Below are 24,934 nucleotides of genomic sequence, written 5' to 3'. Positions count from 1 at the left end.
ACAAAAGCTGGACCTCCCCTAAGTGGAATGCAGCATTCCTTCATACACTTGTCCTTTCCCTACAATGACACGTCTAAATGTATGCCATGAAAAAGGTCCATAAAGGTGTGGAGGTGTCTCTCTGCCTCATTTCCGTGAGTAATGGGAAAAGTGCCCTCAGCTAAATCTCCCACAAATTGAGAGAAGAAGTGATGACCTTGGCTGGAAGGAATGATTATGGCATGGTTCTACCACATCCTGTCCTTACTGACAGACATGCTTGCATTAGGAGTGCACCAACAAAGCAAATAGATCTCCCGATGCCTTTGCAGAGGTAAGTACTACAACTGACCATTTGAACTAACAGTGTTTCCAGATCTGCCTGGTCCAGCTGCCAAAAGGGCAGGCCCGTCAGGCCATGCAGCATCTGTAGGTCCCAATGGGGAATGAGGCAACCCACAGGTGGTCTGTGGACCTGCAAACCCCTCATAGGAAGCACTTCAACAGGAGATGGCCATGAAGTTATGCCAACCATAATGGCCGGCTCCAATCGCCAAAGCTTTTTCCCAGTTTGCAAACAGGTTGACTGCAGGCTGATAAAAGCACTTCCACATCAAAATGGCCATGTCCTGAGAGATGCCCTACTTGTCCTTGAATGGGTCCCACTGGACATCCTGTCTGTCCCCACATGAAGGAACCCTGAGTTATGGCATGCCCTTAGAGAGCAAAGATGGCCACCCAGCTCAAGATCATTGTAGCCATCCTGTGGAGGCTGGAGGACCTCACAAACCCCTTGTCCGCCTGTTCTTCCAATCACAGTGACAAGAGCATGAGGGGCCCCAGGAGAAAGGTCATATGGGATGCTACTACAAGCAATGTGGCAGCAGCGGCCCTCTCCATCTCACACTTGGGTGACAAGAGCCTCAAGGGCGAGCTTAAATTAGTTAGGGCCTGAACATGCAGTCGAAGAAAAACATTACTCACCTTGCTGATCAGAGAGAATAATAGCTTTGGGTTGTCATATTCCCGTGTTTCTGCCAGCGTTGCCACTTTAGATGAGGAGTGAGGAATTGCACAATGGCACATGAGCCAAGGTTGCATCATCTCCAATACTGACAGAGGCTGTCTTTGCAGCCAGACCTGAGAGCCCAGCTGCTGTGATCCTTTCTGTGCTGTCACCAGCTTGTCAATCAGTAGTTGGGGGTTTTGGCCAAAGAGTGACTTTGTGGAAAGTGGCAGGTTGAGAGGCTGATGGTGATTGCTCTCCTGGAGGGAGTACAGGTCCCAAGCTGTACAAATGGAACAGTCACCATTGATAGTGAAATTGTGGGAAATGCTGTCATCTGGACCTCAACCATCTCCCCCACTGTGAGTTTAGTGTGCTGGTGAGTCATCTTGTCCAGGGAGCCATCCAGAAAAGCCATGTTTCTCAGCAGTGCCATCTCCTGAGTGGTACAGGCATAGACATGGTCAGTCATGGATACAGTCACTCTGTCCTTCCCACAAAGGAGTTCTTGCACTCAGAGGCATGGCATAAGGAAAGATGGCTGCTATGGGAAGGCAAGAGACAAACCTCTGTCTGGGTCCTGGACGGCAGTGAGGGTGGAACCGGATGTCCATGTGGTCAGCAGCAGAAGAGAAGAGGCCTGGAAGGTCATGGAGGAGGTACACAGTGGCCAGCCACAGCTGCCACTGAATCCAGTGAGCACCAGTCTGGTGCAGAGGGAGAGTGACTCCAGGAAGAGCTGCCACCAGTCACACTCCTCCCAGGGAAGGGTGACGCAGGTGGGGCAGGCAGGAATTAGCCTTGGCCCAGTGAATCCAGCCCAGACTAAAGAGTTTCTCATTAGGGTTAGAGGCAGGCAGAAGTAAAAGCAGGTAGAGCAGCATTTGTTTACAGACATCTTCAACATTGGTTTAACAGACTTCAAAAACACAGATCCATCCCAGGTGGCTGAGTGAAAAAAGGAGATGAGTGGGGGGTTATGGTGGCCTGGAATGTACAAGTGGCTCCTGGCCAACCCTTACTGATTGGTCAGTGAGTTCAAAGATGTGTGTTGGAATGTCAGGTAGAAGCCTCAGAGGAATTAACCAATAGCCCCTTTGTGAGCAAAGCACATACCAACTACAACAGTGTGTCTGGCTCCTTGCTGACATTTTACTGTTATTAACAGCAGATGTAATAACAACACTTTACACATACACCCACACATTCAAAATGCTTCCCATGAGAATTCTCAGAATATGCTCTAATCATTCTGAATTTGGGCGCATTTAAGTTATCCAAACAAGTTAACAAATAAGCCAATTGGCTCTGTGTGCAGAAAGTAGCCTGCAGTGTTTGTGGAGCAGTGAATCTCTGCCTAATGAATATGGATATTTACTATGGCAGACAGAACAGAGCTGTACAAGCAAGTGGAAAGAAGTGTGCTTATGGCCTTTATGTGCTGTCCAGTTCAGAGACAGATGTATAAAAAAGGGTGAAAACACAATTTGAACACAGACCACAAAATATTCTACAGTGCATGCCTTCACATGCTCAGTGTGGAGTGAACTGACAGATAAAGGTCAAAAGGCAAAACATACCTAAATATAATATGTTCTAAAATTATGACTGAACAGATTAAGTGTGTGCCATATCATTGTACACTGGAACAGTGTACATGTGTTTGTCTTGGTGGGTGACTTGACCGGTGATGTTGCCAGCTACAGTGACTCAGCAAAACCATCCTCCTGCCTAGGAAGACAAAATGAAGTGACTTGGATGAAGATGGTGAGATTAATGTGTCCAAAAATTTGGGCCTTTGGCAAAAACAGCTCTGCACATGACACCGTGGAGGCACAGTGCATGTGAGAAAGTGGAAGAGAGTTCATAAAACAGGGCCAGACAATAGGCTGAGAATTAAATGTACCCAGTGAGGAAATGTCCCTCCTGAGCTACTGTAGGTTCAGGCAGGCCTTGGCACCTCCCACTTTCTGGTTCACCCATTAGGTAGGGTATAAAAGCTGTATAGAATGAGCTGCTGTCAGCCTGCTTGTCCCGTTTGGTGTCAGAGTGATGCTTTAAGGAGCCAAAGTGAGTTGGTAGGTGTTTTAGGTTCAGTCTTTAAGTAAAGCTGTGTTGCTATTGGTTACCTCTTGTTTGTTTGTACCCCAGATCCAGGTCCTCAGGGAGGCCCAAACCAGGTGTGAGCCCACCCAGATGGAGGAGGCACAACCTTCAGGCCAGAATTGAAAACCACTGCTGTTTTGTTTTGTTACTGTTTTGTGTTTCTTTATTTCTGTGGTATTGTTTAGCTAGATGACTTTTGTTGGTGTTAGTTTCCTGTTTTGTTTAACTAAATTGTGTTTGGTATCCCCCCCCCCCAAGAATATTAATTTCCATAAAATTGTTAAGTTTGATTTTCCTGTTTCCTTTTAGGAGTGCTTGGGGCTGGCAGCAGTGTGGCCACCCAGACAGTGGTGGGTCTGGTGACTGAGCCTCTCACCTGCTTCTCACATTCTCAAATTGTGCAGTTGATGGTATTTTCTTTTTGTTTTGCACATCCTTTCAGTATTTGCATGCTTTTGGTTATAATTTTGTATTGTTTGCTGTGAGTGTGTGGAGCACAGGAGCTGGTGAGGGCCCTGTCCCAGAGTCTGTCTGCCCCCCCCCCCCTTTTTTTTTTTTTTTACTGCCTACAGCTGTGGCCTAGTCACCAGTGGCACTCAGCTTATGTTTTAAAGCCACATTGGATACTATTTTTTTTTTTTTATAGTTGTTGTTTCTTCAAGAGTTGATTTAATAAATTGCTTTTTATTTTACTGTTCTATTCTAAAAGTTGTTTAAATAAACTTTGTAATCTTGGGGGAATCCATTGCTTTCTGTCACTTGTGGATCCTTGGTTGTTCTATCCAAAATCTAAGAGGAAATAACCCACCCTCTGGTACTGGTGGTCACGCATAGTTGGTAACACAAGTGCAAATTTGACCTTGATTGTATTTCATGGAGTTAGCTCTTTTCTTTTCTTTTCTTTTCTTTTCTTTTCTTTTCTTTTCTTTTCTTTTCTTTTCTTTTCTTTTCTTTTCTTTTCTTTTCTTTTCTTTTCTTTTCTTTTCTTTTCTTTTCTTTTCTTGTGATGTTTTCTTCCCAAAATGCATAGTTTATTTAAATATGCCTAACAATAATTGATCCAGACCAAAGAGTTAGCTCTTTTCTTTTCTTTTCTTTTCTTTTCTTTTCTTTTCTTTTCTTTTCTTTTCTTTTCTTTTCTTTTCTTTTCTTTTCTTTTCTTTTCTTTTCTTTTCTTTTCTTTTCTTTTCTTTTCTTTTCTTGTGATGTTTTCTTCCCAAAATGCATAGTTTATTTAAATATGCCTAACAATAATTGATCCAGACCATGTGTTTTATTTGATAGTAAGGAAACAGATTCACCTTCTTCTAACACAACTCGACATGATTACATTCAACCCCTACATGAAGCAAATCCTCAGTTAAATGTCTGGAAACTGTAACGGAACTGTTGGACTTCATGATGCAGTGCGTGCACGACATGGAATGTCGTTTTGGTCACCGTTTGAGAAGCTTCCAGCACCTTACATATTCTGGAAATTAGCACTGCATAGGGTGTCTTTACAAAGCCAGTGCTTGCCAGATACAACTTGATGGTCACTTTACCTTCCCATTCATTTACATCAGCTGTACTGGTGCTGTCTGAACGAGTGTTGAACAAAAGGCGCCATCTCCTGGTTACAACATCACAGCACACATGGCCACAGGACAACAAGCCAGCTATTTAAATGAAATGTCATAGCCTATCTGAGCTTTTACTTAAATCCACATAACCATGAGTTATAATTACAATTTTGAATTTAAGAACCTTTATTTCTTGTGCTTTTAAAATAACTTCACAATATATTACTTTTTACTGATGGTTGAATTAAGCTGATAGATGACATTGCCTTGTTAAACAGATTTTGAATTGGAAAATGTCTGGGAATGCAGACTTCTTTTTTTTTTTTTAATCTATTAATTGAAACCGAATATTCCACAACACTATTGTTGTTTTCCTTTGTATCGTTTCACTTCTGTCAATAAATGTGCAATATGCATAATACAAAAAAAAGGGTGAGAAGAAACCCAAACAATCATACAAACAAAATAATGCTTTATACACAAACAAAAAAAAGTCATTTTAACACATAAACTTCAAACATGTAGAGTTGTTAGACCCTATTAAAAAAAGATTGAAACAGAATCAGAGGCCTACTTTCATTTTCACTTCCACCTCCCACTATTTATTTTTCTTTTTTCTTTATTTTAGTAAAACCATGAAGAGTTACCCTGAAGGTGACGCAAATAAGTAATGTTAGCGACATAATTCGTTTCTATATTTGTAGCCTAGAATCCATTATGTCCATATAGCCTTCAGTGTATTTGCTACAAAATGTTACATTTAGGTCAAAAATCTAGGTTAAATATAACACTGTTGTAGCCTAAATATTCAATCTACAACAAAATGACTATTTTCACTGCAAAATTTTGACTATTTGACTTGGACTATTCCAATTTTTTTTCTCCCCATTCTGGTGAAAATGGACTAGACCGGAAGTCAGCTGTCCCGTCAGGAGTCTATGGTGCGCATGCGCTGTCCTGGAGAAAGGCCAATTTGAATTCCTCCGGCCGATAGGGGAAATCAACCCAACAAACAATTTACCTGCATGGAAAATAAACACATCACCGAATAACGTCAAATTAAATTTGTTAGTTTTAGTGCACAGCTAGTGTGACACAAACTACATTTGCTGCTTTATTTACTCTCGTTTTACAAATGTTAAACACGATTAAGTTTAAGGACTGAGCCATACAACCTGGTAAACCTATGTCACATTTTCATTGGTCAAAGTTGAAGCAGTCGTATTTATGTTTCCATGAAGTAAAGCCGGTACAACAGGACACAGTACACGGGAACCCACAACATCTTCAGCTACTTCCCCCGATGAGTTCAATGCTTTTAATGGTAGGCTGGCTGCTGTTTGTTTGTTTTTATTTCTGTTTGTCAGCAAGATTACGTACATAATAACCGGCCGGTGGCGGGGTCTAACATTGTGTATAATTTTTCACTTTGATTACCATTTCATGAGAAATTGGCCTACTGAACGCCACATGTCAAACCTGGATCCACTTTGTCTGATGTGGCGCTAAGAGATTATTTGCCAGTGTGTGGAGCCTGTTCAAGGTTTTTTCTTGGCCCACAAATCATAGTTTACCGACACTAAATATCTCTCTACAGTGGGTAATTTTGATTAGAAACACACATTTGCTCCACTCAAGCACCTGTAATGCAAAATTGCTTGGCCGTTAAATCGGCTACTTCACCCTGACAACATCTGAAATGTGAGGCTTCAAAATATATCCAGACATGTCGGTTGCGGTTGCACATCCTAAAAAAAGCTAACTGTTGGCCATGGCGGAGCTCTGCGCTCTCCCAGTGTCACTTAAAATATTTGCACTGGCTTCCAGTTAGCTATAGAATAGATTTTAAAGTGCTGCTATTCCTTTTTAAATCCTTTAATGGTTTAGGCCCAGAATATATTGGCCTTTATATAGTGATGCCCAAACAATACAAACCGGTGAGGGCTCTTAGATTCATGGATTCAGGTCAGTTAGTGAAAGCCAGCGTCCAAACAAAACAATAGTGAAGCAGCTTTTAACTATTATGCTGTTTGTAACTAGAATAAACTAACAGTAGATCTTGTTTTTATTTTGAAATCAAGATTAAAAACATTTCTCTTTTCATGTGCCTTTGATTGAGCTCTCTCTATATTGTATGCTTTAACATTAAGTAGCCTCTGTCTTTTGTCACACCCAGGGGTAGTGATGTCTCCGGCTCAAAACTAATATCAACTGTACTGGCTGTTCATTTTCTTTAGAGTATTCTAAAGGTTATGCTGTGTTTATTATTCTACGGTTTACACCTTGAATTTTCTTTTTCATTCTTATCTTTTAATATCTCTCTTTTTTGAATTACTATCTGTTTGACCTTGCACTGTTTTTTAATCATATGTATTGTATCTTGATACAATACATATATATGTATAGTGAGCATTGCATAGATACAAGCAAAAGAAGAAATATACACAAGATACAATACATATGATTAAAAAACAGTGCAAGGTCAAACAGATAGTAATTAAAAAAAGAGAGATATTAAAAGATAAGAATGAAAAAGAAAATTCAAGGTGTAAACCGTAGAATAATAAACACAGCATAACCTTTAGAATACTCTAAAGAAAATGAACAGCCAGTACAGTTGATATTAGTTTTGAGCCGGAGACATCACTACCCCTGGGTGTGACAAAAGACAGAGGCTACTTAATGTTAAAACATAAAATATAGAGAAAGCTCAATCAAAGGCACATGAAAAGAGAAATGTTTATATATATGTATGTTTTTAAGATCTGAGCAAAACTCATAAATGATCTCGGTCTAGTTTATAAAGGTGCACATGCGAGAGTTATGTTTGATAGTTGCATGAAAATACTGCACATTGACATTGTTTAGACTAATTTCATTTATGTGTTGACATAATTAAACTGTATGGTATATACATGAATATTTATATATTCAGTGAGAATTGCATAGATACAAGCAAAAGAAGAAATATATATGTGTGTATATATATATATATAAATATATATATGTATAAATGTGCTATACTAGTAAAATTGCTTTCATGCTTCTGTTCAACAGAGTAAAGAATGTTTAAGTGGACAAAAAGCAAGGAAACAAACAAACAAATAATTACATCAAAAAGTACATACACTGGATTAATTTACTTGTAAAATGAGAGAAAACCCATGTCTGTTCTTGTGTAGTCAAGAGTCTAATCCTGTAAGAGTTATCAATGTCACCAGAAACACAGGGACATCATATCAATCAGTAGCTTTGCTTGCAAGCTCAAAATGCTTAAATCATGCCTTTATAAATAGCTTTACTCTGGTAATGAACCCACTTTTAAATGCAAACTATTGCTGATTTGATATATGCCTAATGTGCTCTATTAACACAACTTCATATCAATGTTGTATATGACTTGTTATATTTCTTTTCTTCATCTGCAGAGGGAGCAAGGCTTCGAAAGTATCTTGCATCAAAGAAGAAGAGGTATGTTTTCCCCTCTGTGATCAATACTTTACTATCTGTGCATTTTGATGTGGACTTTTGTTTAAGCCTTTTTTTCCCCACCCATTTGTAAATACTAACTGGGCACTACTAACAACCTATGGGTGCAATTCTTTTGGTAATATATTGTGTGTGTGTGTGTGTGTGTGTGTGTGTGTGTGTGTGTGTGTGTGTGTGTGTGTGTGTGTGTGTGTGTGTAGTTAAACTAGTTTAGTTCTATATGTTTTTATGTTTATATAGTTTTGAAATATAATATCAATGCAGCATTCTCTGTGTTTTCTAGGCTGTTCCAAAATCTTTATACCACGGTTTGAAAGTACTTGCTGACTCACTGGAGGAAACCCTGGCTTCTGGAAAAGTTTGATCATGTTTGAAGAACATTCACCTGCTCATCTTTAAGACCTCCTCTTCTGGTAAGGAATGCTCGACTATGGGTCTTTCCGTTCCTTTCCTTTGGACAGTTTTGTGTTTTTCTGCTAAAGTTGTATAAATCGAAAACTTTTACAATATTGAGCAACTGTTGCAAAGCATTTTTCCGGGGTCAATTCAGTTTTTCTCATTCTGTATTGCTGCCTAAATTCACGCCATCATGATGCATTTAAATGGATTGCATTTTATTAAGTTGATTGTGTACCATATTGTTGTCAAGATAATTTTTTAGAGATGATTCATAGGCAATTTTGAAATGGAGGCAAATCTTGCAAATACTGATGCTGTTCGGTGCGTTGCAGAAAAGACGATACATAGTTTCTCTCTCTCTGTGTGTGTGTATGTGTGTGTGTGTGTGTGTGTGTGTGTGTGTGTGTGTGTGTGTGTGTGTGTGGTGCTTTCCACAGTGCTGAAACTGTTTAGAGTGGTGTTTTACTCACCTTTAGTGTCACTGCTTTCATTGAGTGTACTTTAACATGTTTAGCCAGAGATCACATTTCCCATAAAGGGACATAGCATAACAGCTCCTGGCCTACTCTAATGACACAGTATTTGTATTTTTTTCAAACAATCTTGCTTTTTGTCTTTTTCTGTGGTTCTGCAAAGCAAGTGCAACTTTTTTCTTTTCTCTCTCATGTTTATTTTCACTAGTTCTAATATTATTACTACTGTAATATTTCTTCAGTTATGTATGAATCATGAATATTCTAAAACAGAAAATTTGTTTCAACTGGAAATCATATGTATGTGTGGAATTTTAAAATGATCCTCAAGGTTTTTAGCAACACTATTCTATTAAGAATTTGATTTCATCCATAGATTATCCAAGACTCAAGATCCCACAGTGATTCACCTGACATGGTTGCATATTGTTATGAATAATAGTTCAGAATAAGATAAGAAGTGACTGTAGTTTATTCATTGTGTTGTAAGGTGGAATTCTGTATCATGCTCAGTCTTAGATTTAAAGGTTAAGCTTGTATCTGATACTTAAGTTTGTAGACTGGACAAAATGTCAATGATAAAATAAAATATGAATCAACCATGCCACGGCTAAGATTTACATGTGGCACTCAGTTCACCTAATATGAGTGAGAATGAGGCGGGTTTCATTGTCTGAAATATTGGTGTGAGGACTGAGAAGCGACTCATGGTGCCGCTGTGTGCCAGCACAACAGTAACACAGACATCTCCACCCACTGTTAATGCATGAATATCAGTTGTATTTTTGCAGATGAAACCGTTCATTCCTCTACTATTTTTCGTCGTGTTTGCAGTTGTTGGATAATTGCCCGTGTTAAGAAGTCGATTCTGTTGTGCTGCGCGAAAAATTGCAAGCCGCGGTCGTGTTTTTTCCAAGGATGGGAGACAAAGGATTTTCAGCACGAAGTCCGATCCTCTGCCTTGCTTCCTTTATTGTAACGCTGCACCTCGTTTATGGAGATCTGAGTTATTCTTTTCCTGAGGAGATGAAACGAAACTCTGTGATTGGAAATGTAGCCAAGGATCTCGGTCTTGATCTGAGGACCTTATCTTCCCGGAAGACCCGTGTTGATTTTGAGGAGACTCGTAAGCGCTTCTGTGACATTAATCTGAGTACCGGGGATTTGATTACATCCGAAAGAATTGACAGAGAAAGCCTTTGCGGCAAGAAACCTTCGTGTATTTTAAAAGTAGATCTGGTGTTAGAAAATCCTTTAGAGCTTCATCGTGTAATTCTTCATCTTCAAGACGTGAACGACAACTCTCCAAAATTCAAGAAGAATTTGATTGAAATGGAAATAAGAGAGTCGGCAGAAAAAGGTAACCGCTTTTCTATCGAGGAGGCCCATGACGCAGATATAGGTCAAAATGCTGTTCAAAGGTACAACCTTCAAAAGAACGACAACTTTATTCTCGCTGTTGACAGTAACAGAGTTGAACTCGTTCTGGAAAATAAGATTGATCGAGAGAAACAGGAGGAAATTAATTTGCTTCTCACAGCTTTGGATGGTGGATCTCCTCAGAGATCAGGTACAGTAGTCATACACGTCACTGTACTGGATGCTAATGATAACGCCCCAGTGTTCAGCCAGGCCGTTTATAAAGCCAGTGTACCTGAAAACTCTCCTCCAGATACAATAGTGATTATTGTTAGCGCTACTGACGCAGACGAAGGAGTGAATGGAGATGTTACGTATGACTTCGGTCACGTGTCTGACACTGATATAAATGTATTTTCAATTGATCCTAAAACGGGAGAAATTAAAGTAACTGGTGTGATTGACTTCGAAGAAAGTAGTTCTTTTGAAATGAAAGTTGAAGCTAAAGATGGTTTAGGATTAACATCTTATGCCAAAGTCATAATAGACGTTACAGATGTAAATGACAACGCCCCAGTCATATTTTTGAAATCCCTGTCTAACCCCATACCTGAGAACGTGTCACCTGGTACAGAGGTGGGCATCATTAACGTGCAGGACAGAGACTCTGAGAATAACCGACAGGTCCGCTGCTCCATTCAGCAGGGTGTCCCTTTTAAATTGGTCCCTTCTATTAAAAACTATTATTCTCTGGTGACCACAGGACAACTGGACCGTGAACTAGTGTCTGATTACAACATTACAATCACCGCCACTGACGAGGGCTCTCCACCTCTGTCCTCCTCTAAAACTGTTCAGTTATCTGTAGCTGACATCAACGACAACCCACCTGTGTTTGAGGAACAGTCGTACAGCACATATGTGACTGAAAATAACAAACCTGGCTCCACTTTATGTTCCGTTACTGCTCGAGACCCCGACTGGAGACAAAACGGTACAGTGATTTATTCTCTGTTACCTGGTGAGGTGAACGGTGCCCCGGTGTCCTCCTATCTGTCTGTTAACGGAGACACGGGGGTGATCCACGCTGTGAGGTCGTTTGATTATGAACAGTTCAGGAGTTTTAAAGTCCACGTGATGGCCAGAGACAACGGTTCTCCTCCGCTCAGCAGCAACGTGACCGTCAGTGTGTTCATATCGGATGTGAACGACAACTCTCCTCAGATACTGTACCCCGCCCCGGAGGGCAACTCCTTCATGACCGAGCTGGTCCCCAAAGCTGCACACGGAGGCTCTCTGGTGTCCAAAGTGATAGCGGTGGACGCGGACTCCGGACAGAACGCCTGGCTGTCCTATCATATAGTCAAATCCACTGATCCGGGACTTTTCACTATTGGTCTCCACAGCGGAGAGATCAGGATCCAGCGGGACATTTCTGAATCTGACAGCATGAAACAGAACCTTATTGTGTCAGTGAAAGATAACGGACAGCCCTCTCTCTCTGCCACCTGTTCCATATATTTACTCATTTCTGATAATTTGGCTGAGGTGCCAGAACTGAAAGATATTTCTTACGATGAGAAGAATTCCAAACTGACCTCTTATCTGATCATCGCGCTGGTGTCTGTGTCCACCTTTTTTCTGACCTTCATCATCATCATCCTCGGTGTGAGGTTTTGTCGCAGGAGAAAGCCCAGACTGTTGTTTGACGGAGCAGTTGCCATCCCCAGCGCGTATCTCCCTCCTAATTACGCAGATGTTGACGGCACAGGAACTTTACGCAGCGCTTACAACTATGACGCCTACCTGACAACAGGTTCTAGAACCAGTGACTTTAAGTTTGTGACGTCTTACAATGACAACACGCTGCCTGCTGACCAGACTCTGAGGAAAAGTCCATCAGACTTTGCTGATCCGTTCGAGGATTTGAATTCATCTGAGGAGGTAGGAAACTTTCAGCGGACTTCAGCTTGCATGTTTGGTTGTTAACGGAGCCTTTTTAAAAAAAAAATGTTTTTCCGGCTGCAGTATGTGTTAAATATCTCTGAAACCTGAACATAAATCTGACGTTGTTGAAGCGAAATGTTTTCAAAATGGTGATATTTTTTGCTTATTAATTATGTAGTCCTAATAATTAAGTTAATTAATTAATCCACTATTTGTGTAGGTGTGAGTTAAACCACTACATTCAAATTAAATCGGGCGATGTACAAACGTTCTCACGAGTGTTTTATTTTGTTTGATGTTGACACTTTTTCAGTGTAAAGCATGTGTATATTTTCTTTCTGAGTCAGTTTGGGGGAAATTACTTCAGATGTAGTTTTAAGACAATAAATAATTTCATATTTTTCAACTGTTTCTAACTGACGTAAGTAGACAAGCCTCTATTGGAGAACAGCTCAATATTCTTTGATTCATCAGCAATGCTATATTTCAAGGTACTTGTCCATGGTGCTGAAACAATCCTCTGTGGCAATGACGAAACCGCAGCATAGAATACATTTTGCTCCTCAGTCATGCTGTGTGAATTTTAATCATCATATCTATTTCATCAGGAATGAAACATTGGATTTTAGAAATTAATCTGTTTGCATCCGGTCACTTTCTTCATATGAAGAGTTCAAGACCAATTTAGTTTTCCAACAATGACAGAGTTTAACAGTGTTAGAGAATTTGACGGTGTTATAGTCAAAGTATAGCTGACCTTCTCTTTTGGAGATTGAAATGGTACGCAGTAGTATGTGTTTACAGCAGCAACTTTTAGAAGGCTAAAATAAAGGTAACTTGTGAGGGTGATCAGAGGGTCACAAACCGAAACTCATTTAGCTCAATTTATCTGGGGTGAACAACGCTTATATCTCACAATGAACCGATTACAATAAATACATCCCATGTGTTTTTTAAGTAAATGAAAGACGAGAAAAGTCGTTTTTTTTTTCTGAATACTGTCTTTATGTTGTTTGAGGGTTCGTGAACAGTATTTAATTATAGTGTGAAGATTTAAAAGTGGCTCATGGTGTCGCTGTTGGCTGACGGAATAAAAGCAGTCGCCTCTCCACCCACTACTGCGTAGACATCAGCTGCAGATTGCAGAGAAATGGTTACATTTCCGCACGTTTAAGATCGTGTAAATTGCTGAAACGTGTTTTCGATTGTGGATTTTTGGATAGACTTACTCACCTCGTTTATGGAGATCTAAGTTATTCTTTTCCCGAAGAGATGAAACGCGGATCTGTAATTGGAAATATCGCGAAGGATCTGGGACTTGATTTGGGGACGTTATCTGCTCGCAAGGCCCGTATTGATGTTGAGGATAACAACATAAGCGCTACTGTGACATTAATCTGAGTACCGGGGATTTGATTGTATCCGAGAGAATTGACAGAGAAGGGCTTTGTGCGAAAAAGGCATCGTGTGTTCTAAAACAGGAACTTGTTCTGGAAAATCCTTTAGAGCTGCACCGTATTAATATCCGCGTCCAAGACATTAACGACAATTCACCACAATTTAAGGAGGAATCACTTAAATTCGAAATACAGGAATCGGCAGTTAAAGGTGCACGTTTTCAGCTGGATGAGGCCCATGATGGAGACATCGGAGAAAATGCTGTTCAGAGTTACTCACTTCAGCAGAATGAGCATTTCAAATTAAATATCAAATCAAAGGGCAGTGGACGAAAATATGGTGAACTAGTCTTAGACAAAGAATTAGACAGAGAAGATAAAAACGAGGTTGTGTTGTTGCTTACAGCCTTTGATGGTGGATCTCCTCAGAGATCAGGCACTGTAGTCATACACGTAAATGTACAGGATGCTAATGATAATGTGCCAGTGTTTAGTCAGAGTGTCTATAAAGCAAATCTGCCTGAAAACTCTCCTTTAGATACTGTTGTTCTCTCAGTGAGTGCTACTGATGCAGACGAAGGAATTTATGGTGAAGTAACCTTTGGAATTGACCATGTTTCAGATGAAAACCAAGTTTTCTCTTTGAATCCCAAAACAGGAGAAGTTAAAGTAGCAGGACCTATTGATTATGAAAAGGAATCGTCGTATGAAATGCAGATTAGTGCTAAAGACGGTTTGGGACGAGCCTCATATGCAACGTTAATTATTGATATTATGGACATAAACGACAATGCCCCAGTTATATACTTGGAATCCCTCTCTAAATCCATATCTGAGAACGTGTCACCTGGTACAGAGGTGGGCATCATTAACGTGCAGGATAGAGACTCTGAGAAAAATGGACACGTCCGCTGCTCCATTCAGCAGGATGTCCCTTTTAAGTTGGTCCCTTCTATTAAAAACTATTATTCTCTGGTGACCACAGGACAACTGGACCGTGAACTAGTGTCTGATTACAACATTACAATCACCGCCACTGACGAGGGCTCTCCACCTCTGTCCTCCTCTAAAACTGTTCAGTTATCTGTAGCTGACATCAACGACAACCCACCTGTGTTTGAGGAACAGTCGTACAGCACATATGTGACTGAAAATAACAAACCTGGCTCCACTTTATGTTCCGTTACTGCTCGAGACCCCGACTGGAGACAAAACGGTACAGTGATTTATTCTCTGTTACCTGGTGAGGTGAACGGTGCCCCGGTGTCCTCCTATCTGTCTGTTAACGGAGACACGGGGGTGATCCACGCTGTGAGGTCGTTTGATTATGAACAGTTCAGGAGTTTTAAAGTCCACGTGATGGCCAGAGACAACGGTTCTCCTCCGCTCAGCAGCAACGTGACCGTCAGTGTGTTCATATCGGATGTGAACGACAACTCTCCTCAGATACTGTACCCCGCCCCGGAGGGCAACTCCTTCATGACCGAGCTGGTCCCCAAAGCTGCACACGGAGGCTCTCTGGTGTCCAAAGTGATAGCGGTGGACGCGGACTCCGGACAGAACGCCTGGCTGTCCTATCATATAGTCAAATCCACTGATCCGGGACTTTTCACTATTGGTGTCCACAGCGGAGAGATCAGGACCCAGCGGGACATTTCTGAATCTGACAGCATGAAACAGAACCTTATTGTGTCAGTGAAAGATAACGGACAGCCCTCTCTCTCTGCCACCTGTTCCATGTATTTACTTATTTCTGATAACTTGGCTGAGGTGCCAGAACTGAAAGATATTTCTTATGATGAGAAGAATTCCAAATTGACCTCTTATCTGATCATCGCGCTGGTGTCTGTGTCCACCTTTTTTCTGACCTTCATCATCATCATCCTCGGTGTGAGGTTTTGTCGCAGGAGAAAGCCCAGACTGTTGTTTGACGGAGCAGTTGCCATCCCCAGCGCTTATCTCCCTCCTAATTACGCAGATGTTGACGGCACAGGAACTTTACGCAGCGCTTACAACTATGACGCCTACCTGACAACAGGTTCTAGAACCAGTGACTTTAAGTTTGTGACGTCTTACAATGACAACACGCTGCCTGCTGACCAGACTCTGAGGAAAAGTCCATCAGACTTTGCTGATCCGTTCGAGGATTTGAATTCATCTGAGGAGGTAGGAAACATTCCGACCACTTCACCTTTTATTTGTGACTTGTTAACGGAGTCTTTGTAATGTATTTCCGGCTGAAGTATGTGTTATATATCTCTGAAACCTAAACCTTAAATCTGAGGTTATTGTCCGTATGGCTTCAGCATGAGCAATATGTCTCTAAAATCGAAACGTAAATGTGAGGTTATTCAACGGAAGTTTTTGCATAATGTGGAGATTTTTTTTTTTTTGCCATCTAATTACTTTGGCTTGATAAATTTATGGTATAAATCGGCTATTTGTGGAATATATTCAGTATGACTATTTAGCAATCTAAAAAACTAACATTATACTTATGATTTGATTTAAATTGAGCTTCGCCAACCAAAACCTGTGGCATCTTTGAAAAACATATACAACCCTGTTTCCAAAAACATTGGGACGCTGTGTAAAATGTAAATAAAAACAGAATGCAAAGCTTTACAACTCATATAAACCCATGTTTAATTGCAAAAAGACCAAAGACAACATATCAAATGTTGAAAGTAAGACATTTTATTTTTTAATGAAAAAATACATGTTTATTTTGAATTTGATGACAGCATCACATTTCAAAAATGTTGGGACAGGGGCATGTCTACTGTTTTGCCTCACTTCTTCATTTTACAAAACTCTCTAAACTGGGAACTGAGGATATCTGTTATGTTAGTTATGGAAGTAAAATATTGCCCCATTATTGCATGAGATGGGATTTCAGCTGCTCAACAATTCGGGTTCTCCTTAGTTGTATTTTTTATTTCATGATTCGCCAATTTAAAAAAAAAATGGAAAACAGGTATGAACTGCAGGCAGGCCAGTTTAGCACCCAGAGTCTTCTACTAGAGAGCCATGCTGTTGTAATATGGCAGAATGTGGTTTGGAATTGTTTTGCTGAAATAAACAAAGCCTTCACTGAAAGACATGTTGTCTGGATGGCAGCACATGTTACTCCAAAATCTGTATACAATATTTAGCATTCATGGTTTCTTCCCAGATGTGCAAGTTACCAATACCACGTGCACTCATGCATCCCTGTACCTTCAAGGATGCTAAATTTTTAACTGAGGGCTAATAACAAGCTGGGAAGTTCCTCTCCTTTTTAACGTGGAGGATGCAGCATCCATGATTTCAAAAAAGAATCTCAAATTTTCCTACGTCAGACTACAGGACAGTTTTCCACTTCGCCTCAGTCCATCTTAAATGAGCTCGGGCCCAGAGATGGCGTGTTTTTTTTCTGGATCTTTTATATAGTTTCTTCTTTGCATGGTAGAGTTTTAACCTGCATTTGTGGATGCAGTGATGAACTGTGTTCACAGACAATGGTTTTCAGAAGTGTTTCTTAGCCCATACAATGATTTCATTACAGAATTTTTGTCTGTTTTTAATGCAGTGCTGCTTGAGGGCCCGAAAATCACAGCCATCCAATATTGGTTTTCAGCGTTGTCCCTCGGGTATACAGATTTCTCCAGATTCTCTGAATCTTTCAATTATATTACGTTGTGTAGATAATGAACTCCCCCAATTCTTTACAACTTTACATTCAGGAACATTGGGCATCATTCACCAACAGTTAGTAAGAAGAAATTCCTTCTTAAATACCGCTTACGCAGTTTTTTACAAAGACTATGCATTGCATTCAATGTTTTCTTATTTGGGATTTATTCTACGGAAAGAACAACATCTACGTACGCTTAATAGTACATTTAAGCACATCCGAGTGCTGAAATGTTTGTGGCAAATAATTGGTTTATGTGTTTTCTTCAATTCAACACTTATATAATATTATAGTATTTAATCTCCAATAAAAAATTTTTTTATAATTAACTACTGTATTTTAATAATTATTTTCATTACTTTACAAAGCATCATGGTTTTGAATCAACACTACATTAACACTCCGAGCACCGGTCAGCAGACTTGATGTCCAGGTTTGACAGGAGTGAATGTAAATTTTGATTAATTTGATCTGGGTGCAGCTATTTAAGTGCTGCTGCAGGGGCGTACAGTTTGCGAGCTTTTTTATATTCATTGGTTTTGCGCCGTTCTCCTGATTCAGTGTTCACTGAACGAGCAATCCCATCATGTGTATCTTTTTTTATTATTATTTTACATCCAGTAGTTACGCTAATCTGTTAAATATGACAGCGCCTTGTCTGTTCACTTCCTGCGGCAGCACCTGCTTCAGAACTACTGTAGTTGTTCTTCCTGTCGGAGTCCGGTGCTCCACTGTTTTTCGGCATCATTACGTTTCTCTCAACTTTTCTCTTTTCCTTCACTTTCTGTGACTCCGTATACGGCACTGCAGTCTCATGCCCTTTTATGGGCACTGGCAGGGCGTTTATCTATGCTAATTAGAACAACTGGCACGCGCTTTCAATTTAAAAGGACTGTGGGATTCATCAACATAAGAACACAGGTGTGAACAAATCTAGGGTTTAAGAAGACGTCATGAGCTGAGGTAGATTTTTGTTAGGACATTTCTTAAGAACAAATTTAAGAAAAATCTTAAGACATTGATGAATGAGGGCCATTATTCCTAGATTGTTGCATTATTTTCGCACTCAGTCTTTTATAGTCATTAATCTTCACTGCTGAGACACTTTGCCTCTCTAGGATGGTCTTTTTTTTTATAGCCAATAAAGTTACTGATCTGTTGCCAAATAACCTAATTAGTTGCAAGATGTCCCACCAGGTGTTTTTTTGTCCTTGTCCCAACTTTTTTGAAACATGTTGGTGGTATCAAATTCAAAATAAGCATATATTTCTCATAAAACATTTCTCAATTTCAAAATTGTATCTGCTGTGTTTGGTCTATTTGCAATTAAATATGGGTTCACAGGATTTGCATATCATTGCATTCTATTTTTATTTACATTTTACACAGCGTCCTAACTTTTTTGGAAACAGGGTTGTATAAACATTACCAGTAAAGTTTTGTTGTGTGAAACCACTGAATTGAAATCAAATCAGCAGTTGTGCATACATGTTCCACAGTCTCTTGCTTTCTCTGATGTTAATACTTTGTCACTATTCAGCATGTGTGCAGCTTCTTTTTCTGAGTCAGCCTGGGGAGTTACATGACTTCACATTTGGATTTAAGAATAAATAAAACTTTAGTTTTGTTAAACTGTGACTAAATGACATGAATAGACATGGTCTTTCGGGGACCAGCACAGTATTCACTGTGCCATCAGCAATACCATATCTTAAGGTACCTGTCCGTGGTGCTGAAAAACATCTTCAGGGTTAAAATGCAGCTGTCGACGAATTTAGCTTTTCATTCATGTGGAAATTTAAATCACGATAATGTTTTTGTGTGGAATGAAACTTTAGATTGTCTTATATCACCTGATTGCCTCAGATCACTGTCTTAATATCAAGCGCTCAAGGTCCGTTTTGAATTCTAATAATGCAGTGTGTGACAGTGTTAGTGAATGTTAGTGTTGTTGTCAAAGTTTAGGTGAACTTCTCTTCTGGAGGCTCAGACAGGACACAGTTGTACGTGTTAATAGCTTTTGCTTGCTGCATCTTTTAGAAGGCTAAAAGAAGGGAACATTAGAGGGTGATTTAAGGGTTGCAAAACAAATCTTAGGTAGCTCACTTTTTCACGTGAATCGATCCTATTTTTGTTTTAGATAAATGGAAGACTGTGTTTTGTGAATACTGTCTTAATGTTGTTTGGAATTTTGTGAAGATCATTTCATTGCATACTGGTGTGAAGATTTAAAGGGGACTCATGGTGTCGCTGTAGGCTGACGGAAAAAAGTACTCGCCACTCCACCCACTACTGCATATAGACATTAGCTGCAGATTGTACAGAGAAATGGTTACATTTCTGAACGTTTAAGACCGTGTAACTTGCTGGAACGTATTTTTGTGGTTTATTTTTGGACAGATTTTGTTTTGTGGCACTGACCATTCCGAGTCTTTCAACCCGAGGACGATTTTGTGCAAGGATGGGTGACAAAGGATTTTCAGCGCTTGGACCGAGCTTCTTCTTCGCTTTGTTCATCATAACGCTGCACCTCGTTTCTGGCGATCTGAGTTATTCTCTTCCAGAAGAAATGAAACGAGACTCTGTTATTGGAAATGTAGCCAAGGATCTCGGTCTTGATTTGAGGACCTTATCTTCCCGGAAGACCCGTGTTGATTTTGAGGAGACTCGTAAGCGCTTCTGTGACATTAATCTGAGTACCGGGGATTTGATTACATCCGAAAGAATTGACAGAGAAAGCCTTTGCGGCAAGAAACCTTCGTGTGTTTTAAAAGTAGATCTGGTGTTCGAAAATCCTTTAGAGCTTCATCGTGTAAATCTTCATATTGAAGACGTGAACGACAACTCTCCAAAATTCAAGAAAAATCTGATTGAAATGGAAATAAGAGAGTCGGCAGACAGAGGTAACCGCTTTTCTATCGAGGAGGCCCGCGATGCAGATATAGGTCAAAATTCTGTTCAAAGATACAACCTTCAAAAGAACGACAACTTTATTCTCGCTGTTGACAGTAACAGAGTTGAACTCGTACTGGAGAATACCCTTGATCGAGAGAAACAGAAAGAGATCAGTTTGCTTCTCTCAGCTTTGGATGGTGGATCTCCTCAGAGATCAGGTACAGTAGTCATACACGTCACTGTCCTGGATGCTAATGATAACGCCCCAGTGTTCAGCCAGGCCGTTTATAAAGCCAGTGTACCTGAAAACTCTCCTCCAGATACAATAGTGATTATTGTTAGCGCTACTGACGCAGATGAAGGAGTGAATGGAGATGTGACGTATGATTTAGGTGACGTTTCAGACGACGATATGCATTTATTTTCTATTGATTCTAAAACGGGTGAAATCAGAGTAACTGGTGTGATTGACTTCGAAGTAAGTAGTTCTTTTGAAATGAGAGTGGAAGCTAAAGATGGTTTAGGATTAGCTTCTTATGCCAAAGTCACAATAGACGTTACAGATGTGAATGACAACGCCCCATTGATATATATGAAATCCTTGTCCAATCCTATACCTGAGAACGTGTCACCTGGTACAGAGGTGGGCATCATTAACGTGCAGGATAGAGACTCTGAGAAAAATGGACACGTCCGCTGCTCCATTCAGCAGGATGTCCCTTTTAAGTTGGTCCCTTCTATTAAAAACTATTATTCTCTGGTGACCACAGGACAACTGGACCGTGAACTAGTGTCTGATTACAACATTACAATCACCGCCACTGACGAGGGCTCTCCACCTCTGTCCTCCTCTAAAACTGTTCAGTTATCTGTAGCTGACATCAACGACAACCCACCTGTGTTTGAGGAACAGTCGTACAGCACATATGTGACTGAAAATAACAAACCTGGCTCCACTTTATGTTCCGTTACTGCTCGAGACCCCGACTGGAGACAAAACGGTACAGTGATTTATTCTCTGTTACCTGGTGAGGTGAACGGTGCCCCGGTGTCCTCCTATCTGTCTGTTAACGGAGACACGGGGGTGATCCACGCTGTGAGGTCGTTTGATTATGAACAGTTCAGGAGTTTTAAAGTGCACGTGATGGCCAGAGACAACGGTTCTCCTCCGCTCAGCAGCAACGTGACCGTCAGTGTGTTCATATCGGATGTGAACGACAACTCTCCTCAGATACTGTACCCCGCCCCGGAGGGCAACTCCTTCATGACCGAGCTGGTCCCCAAAGCTGCACACGGAGGCTCTCTGGTGTCCAAAGTGATAGCGGTGGACGCGGACTCCGGACAGAACGCCTGGCTGTCCTATCATATAGTCAAATCCACTGATCCGGGACTTTTCACGATTGGTGTCCACAGCGGAGAGATCAGGATCCAGCGGGACATTTCTGAATCTGACAGCATGAAACAGAACCTTATTGTGTCAGTGAAAGATAACGGACAGCCCTCTCTCTCTGCCACCTGTTCCATGTATTTACTTATTTCTGATAATTTGGCTGAGGTGCCAGAACTGAAAGATATTTCTTACGATGAGAAGAATTCCAAACTGACCTCTTACCTGATCATCGCGCTGGTGTCTGTGTCCACCTTTTTTCTGACCTTCATCATCATCATCCTCGGTGTGAGGTTTTGTCGCAGGAGAAAGCCCAGACTGTTGTTTGACGGAGCAGTTGCCATCCCCAGCGCTTATCTCCCTCCTAATTACGCAGATGTTGACGGCACAGGAACTTTACGCAGCGCTTACAACTATGACGCCTACCTGACAACAGGTTCTAGAACCAGTGACTTTAAGTTTGTGACGTCTTACAATGACAACACGCTGCCTGCTGACCAGACTCTGAGGAAAAGTCCATCAGACTTTGCTGACGTCTTTGGAGAGTCAGATGGATCTCCAGAGGTAGGATTAATTTGACTTATTCACAAGTATTTCAATATATTTTCCAGTTACTTGTTTGACAGTGTTGTGCATCGAAGAATCAATCGTGACTCGTGTTAACATATATAAGAAATGTATTTTGGCCTTAAATTTCACACATTTTATTTCATGTTTTACATTTCGAATTAATATCATTTACTGACATAAATTTAAGATTGATGCATACTTGAGTCAAATCATGTATATTGAACACTTTTTTCTGAAATTATATTAAGACGTTGTACTGAGGTGTTTTTTTCCGCTTGATATTTGAATGTCCAATGTCATTTATCAAAGGCTTATTTTTGTGGAATAACATTATGACAAAAAAGTCATTTATTAATGTTTTGAAGGCGGGAAAATTTTAAGGGTTTTTATTCAATGATTTCAGCTATGGACACATGCGAGGTGGCCAGGAACACGTTTTTTGCTCATTTAATTGTGCTGGCATATACATTCATCAAGTTTAATAATTCAGTTCCAATAATGATAATTATCCATTAACACAATATTCCACTGTCCCATATTCAAATTTAACAGAATGAGAAAACGGACAAGATCACTTCAGGTTAACTCAAGACTTGTTGACCAAAAGGTAACTTTAAGAGGACAAACATTTAACAATTTGCATTACATGTAAGTCATTAAACTCATATTTGCAGCAAAAAATAAGAGATAGTAAGACAGCCAGTTACAGAGGCCACATATACAAAATGCAATCTGGACAGAGGCATTAACCACACACTGAAGATTTTAATTATAATTGATTGGCAAATCAGTCAGGAACCGATAACAAAAATCCAAAATATCTACAGTCAGTTTTCTTTCAGTATATGTTCTGCAGTCTCAGGACTTCCACCCACTGACTGTGCTATCATTACACACACTGGCATGTTTTAGATCAGATCCCTGCTCATTCAGTATTCTGTTGTTCCCCTTTTAAATGTTTTTTTTTTTTTTTTTTTTTTTTTACAAAACAGGTACTGTAAACTACTCTGAGCCATGACAAGTGTCTTTTTTTCAGTGTAATTTTTTTTCTCCTCCCGAAAGTGTCCAGATGAGGCACTTGGTTGCAGTGTGAAAAGGCTTTCAATACTGATGGTGGACCAGCCATTAATTCTGAATTGGAATGAATAGACAAGTTATTTATTTTCTTGTACTGATATGAATAATGTAAATTCACAAGATTAATTAAAATGTTCTGAAACGGCATACATAACGTTACTTTTCCATTTTATCTCTCTGGTAAATATTTACACTTTGTAATCCTGTCATGTTCTAGTATTAGATTTAATTCTTACCAGTGACAAAATGGTTCGGCCAGCTTAAAATATCTAATTTACAGCTATAGAGTGGGTAGTGTAAGCTTGCAAAATTTACATATAAATGACACTAGCCTTTAAAGGTAGTCTTAGCTTTTTATTTAACGTATTCATTCATTTATTTATTTTTAAAGATTAACAAAGAAAAAGTAGTTATTTTGTATAAATTAAATGCTGATCTGTCCGATGTAGAGACTGAATTTCACTCACAGTGTCGCTGTTCACCAGCGGTGGAATCACGCTTCCAGCCTTTTCTCCTGCTTTGTTACTGTAGACTCGATCTTCTCCTTGTCAAACGTTTGGCTGTGCTTCGGTCAACTATTCGCTGCACACAATGTTTTCTCGTACAACTGCTGTGTGATTATGTTTTCTGGACCGCAGATATTTTCGCTCGCGGAACAGTAAGATCTTTAAACGTTTTTGAGTATTTTTTTCAGATATTGTCACGGGATGGCACACAATGGGTATTCAGTGGCTGGCCTGCTTTATAGCGTTGCTTTCTTTCTTTGGATGCTTCACGGCAGTAATGGAGATATGAGCTATTCTATTCCAGAGGAAATGAAACCCGGATCCGTCATAGGAAACATAGCAAGGGATCTTGGACTGAACGTGGGGACATTGTCTGCTCGAAAGGCCCGCATCGACAGTGATCTGAATCGTAAACGGTCCTGTGACATAAATCTGAACACTGGAGATTTGATTGTAGCTGAAAGGATTGACAGAGAGGCTCTTTGCAGCGAAAAGACATCTTGTATTCTTACATTTGAGTTGATCTTAGAGGCTCCGCTGGAGTTGCACCGCATTTCGCTGCAAATACGGGATATTAATGATAATCCACCTGTTTTTATTAAGGATGAAATTAAAATGGAAATCAATGAATTGGCTGTAAAAGGATCCCGCTTTCGTGTGTTGGAGGCGCACGATGTAGATATTGGCCAAAACGCTGTTCAAAGCTATTCATTGGAGACGAACAGTTTCTTAGTCCTGAATATCCAGTCAAAATTAGATGGGGGTAAATTTGCAGAGCTAGTGCTAGATAAGGAATTAGACCGGGAGGAACAGCGGGAATTGAGATTACTGCTCACTGCACTAGACGGAGGCACTCCGAGAAGAACTGGCACTGCAACGGTGCATGTGACTGTCCTGGATGCTAATGACAACGCGCCAGTGTTCAGCCAGGCCGTATATAAAGCAATTATTCCTGAGAATTCTCCTCTAGATACTGTAGTGGTTAAAGTGGATGCAACTGATGCAGATGAAGGTCTAAATGGTGCTGTGACTTTTGAGTTGAGTCGTATTTCAGAAACTGGTAGAAGGGTGTTTGCTCTAAATCACACCACTGGAGAAATGAAAGT

General features: G+C 40.2%; 3 protein-coding genes and 1 pseudogene across 3 annotated transcripts; all 4 read left to right on the top strand.

Annotated features, from left to right (window-relative positions):
* Positions 1-9,798: 9,798 nt before the first annotated feature.
* On the top strand, positions 9,799-12,377 carry LOC138614919 (protocadherin gamma-A12-like). Its single transcript, XM_069688523.1, has one exon. The coding sequence runs from the start codon at positions 9,933-9,935 to the stop codon at positions 12,360-12,362; it is 2,430 nt and encodes an 809-aa protein (XP_069544624.1). The 5' UTR covers positions 9,799-9,932; the 3' UTR covers positions 12,363-12,377.
* Positions 12,378-13,386: 1,009 nt separating this feature from the next.
* On the top strand, positions 13,387-15,943 carry LOC138614918 (protocadherin beta-15-like; annotated as a pseudogene).
* A 3,752-nt stretch (positions 15,944-19,695) lies between these two features.
* Positions 19,696-22,254, top strand: LOC138614917 (protocadherin gamma-A11-like). The gene has a single exon (XM_069688522.1). The coding sequence runs from the start codon at positions 19,855-19,857 to the stop codon at positions 22,252-22,254; it is 2,400 nt and encodes a 799-aa protein (XP_069544623.1). The 5' UTR covers positions 19,696-19,854.
* Positions 22,255-23,880: 1,626 nt separating this feature from the next.
* LOC138614920 (protocadherin gamma-C3-like) lies at positions 23,881-24,929 on the top strand (the record flags this gene model as incomplete). Its single annotated transcript, XM_069688524.1, has 1 exon — positions 23,881-24,929. A coding segment is annotated over exon 1 (900 nt), but the record flags the coding sequence as incomplete, so codon positions are not given.
* Between the last annotated feature and the right edge of the window lie 5 nt (positions 24,930-24,934).

This window comes from Brachyistius frenatus, unplaced genomic scaffold (genome assembly GCF_029030835.1).
Source record: "Brachyistius frenatus isolate BFR_SWC_R1_liver_20210118 unplaced genomic scaffold, ASM2903083v1 Contig_617, whole genome shotgun sequence".
Taxonomy (NCBI): Eukaryota; Metazoa; Chordata; class Actinopteri; family Embiotocidae; genus Brachyistius; species Brachyistius frenatus.
The sequence above is the reverse complement of the archived record's forward strand: the minus strand, read 5'-3'. Positions and strand labels throughout refer to the sequence as shown.

What these genes read in the sequence shown, in the direction of transcription:
- LOC138614919 (XM_069688523.1), top strand. Translation starts at nt 9,933, where the DNA reads ATGGGAGACAAAGGATTTTCAGCACGAAGTCCGATCCTCTGCCTTGCT.
- LOC138614917 (XM_069688522.1), top strand. Translation starts at nt 19,855, where the DNA reads ATGGGTGACAAAGGATTTTCAGCGCTTGGACCGAGCTTCTTCTTCGCT.